The sequence below is a fragment of the Penaeus monodon genome, chromosome 31 (genome assembly GCF_015228065.2).
Source record: "Penaeus monodon isolate SGIC_2016 chromosome 31, NSTDA_Pmon_1, whole genome shotgun sequence".
Classification (NCBI taxonomy): Eukaryota; Metazoa; Arthropoda; class Malacostraca; order Decapoda; family Penaeidae; genus Penaeus; species Penaeus monodon.
This window is the reverse complement of record NC_051416.1, coordinates 8,904,024-8,905,834: the sequence shown is the minus strand read 5'-3', so window position 1 is coordinate 8,905,834 and position 1,811 is coordinate 8,904,024. Positions and strand designations below refer to the sequence as shown.

The following is a 1,811-nucleotide window of genomic DNA, read 5'->3' as shown; positions in this document are numbered from 1 at the left end:
AAATAAAGTATATTTGTGCCGTACCAAGTTCATGTACGAATTAGTACGTGTTTGAACAATCCTTCACTTGCCCATTCACACCCTTGTCAATTAACGCCTTCCTTCATATTTCCATCTCCTCATTAAAACTACCACTTGTACCTATTGCCGCATTCAAGGCAGTCTTTACAGTGGCCTTATTACTAACCTGTAAATGGGCTTGTGGATGCCATTTTTGTACCAGAGGACTAGTAACGCTGGGTCGCCAGGAATGGGCGAGGTCATGTTACAGAAGAGGTCAGCTGGGGATCCCACGGCTGCCCAAACTATCCTTGTTGGACCTGAAAAGAAGGGAAAATAGATTTTTAGATTGCGGGTTTTGTGGTTCGTGACATGATTGTGAAATGTAACGATTGGATATTATTCTTATCTGTAGTAATGCATGGAGAAAGGGACACAAGTTAATGATCAAGAAAACGAATTATTAAAAAAAAACAATTGAAAGAAATAGAATAATAATAATGATTAATAAGATGTGCGCAAACACGAAATAGGAGTAAAAAAACGTTTTTTTCCCTTCTTTCACGCTTGGACATGTAGCAGCAGAAACACAACATATTTTAGAGGCCAAATAATGGATCGCAAAATTTCGCAAAAAGAAGCTCTCATGAACTGTTTTCCTTTGAGTTCCTTAATTTCCTTCAAAGCGCAATCAAGTTTAAGGGAAACTGTTACAATGCCATTTTATACCCTTCACACTGTGCGTCTTCGGGATACTGAAAGGATGATTTTGAAAACGGCCTCTTTTGCCTTGATTTTATAGCGTTATATATACTGTAATGTTTGTTAGATGAGATGCGGCTTTTTTCGTAACATTATGGAAGAACGCATAAAAAAAGCGCGCATGCAGAGTAAAAAAGCAGTGGCGAAATAAAGACGTAAGTGCTGAAAGTGAACGAATTTCGGATAAATGCTCCTTTTCTGCTTCGGAGCTTCGGTTATGGTTCCGCAGTAGTTTCGGTCCATTCTGAACGTCTCGGGTTTTCCTCTCTGCCGGAAGCGAATATTTTTTGGAAACACCTTCCTACCTCATTATTGTAGAACGATCAATTTTTCAACCGACATGAACATCAGAATAGCTCAAGACACTTACGCGAAGGAGAGAGAGAAAGAAAAAAATATATAACCTAAATTCTTAGTGATTATTTTCCCCGCTAGAGGGATACTCACTACGTGCTAACCTTACCTAGCCTAATCCAACCTAATTTAGTATTTTCGTAGTTTTGGGTTAACGGTGTCTTTAACTGCCTTAAGCTCTTTTTAAGTACACATCATGTTAGGTTTCATGCAGCTATTCATTGTATTTGAGGTTCGATACTACTTTCCCGCTATCCATGTTGTGGCTGAACTCGAAATCACCTGCAATTGGCTTATATGTCATGGTCGAAACACGCCAATAAATACTTAGATTTGATTGGCTCTGGATGGCCACACGACGCGTGACGTGGCAGTCGACACACACTGAGGATATATCGGAGCGTCCCGTACTAGCGTGAGCATCAACTATTATGTTGGTTACTGGCATTCCCCTGTTTCTGGTTATTATCAATTTATGGAGGAAAATTGTCTAAATTAACCGTAAACAATGCTTTCGTTTTCCTATTCAGAGACACCCATTGCGAGATTCTTTTTCAGAAAAAAAACATATTTAATATGTATACAAATGCATACATAAATCAAAAGAAACCAGGTGTTCAAATGAAATACATTCATTTCATATTTATACTTATATCAATACTACTGCACACTACATCATATTTTCTTAAGAACAT

General features: G+C 38.2%; 1 protein-coding gene across 1 annotated transcript in view; it reads right to left on the bottom strand.

Annotated features, from left to right (window-relative positions):
- The window catches only part of LOC119592881 (protein turtle homolog B-like), a gene marked incomplete at its 3' end in the record, with an annotated part of 32,862 nt that overhangs the window by 30,809 nt on the left and 242 nt on the right, over positions 1–1,811 (bottom strand). The window contains 2 exon segments of the mRNA XM_037941775.1: positions 188–320; positions 1,399–1,500. Coding sequence (XP_037797703.1) covers positions 188–320; positions 1,399–1,500 — 235 coding nt within the window.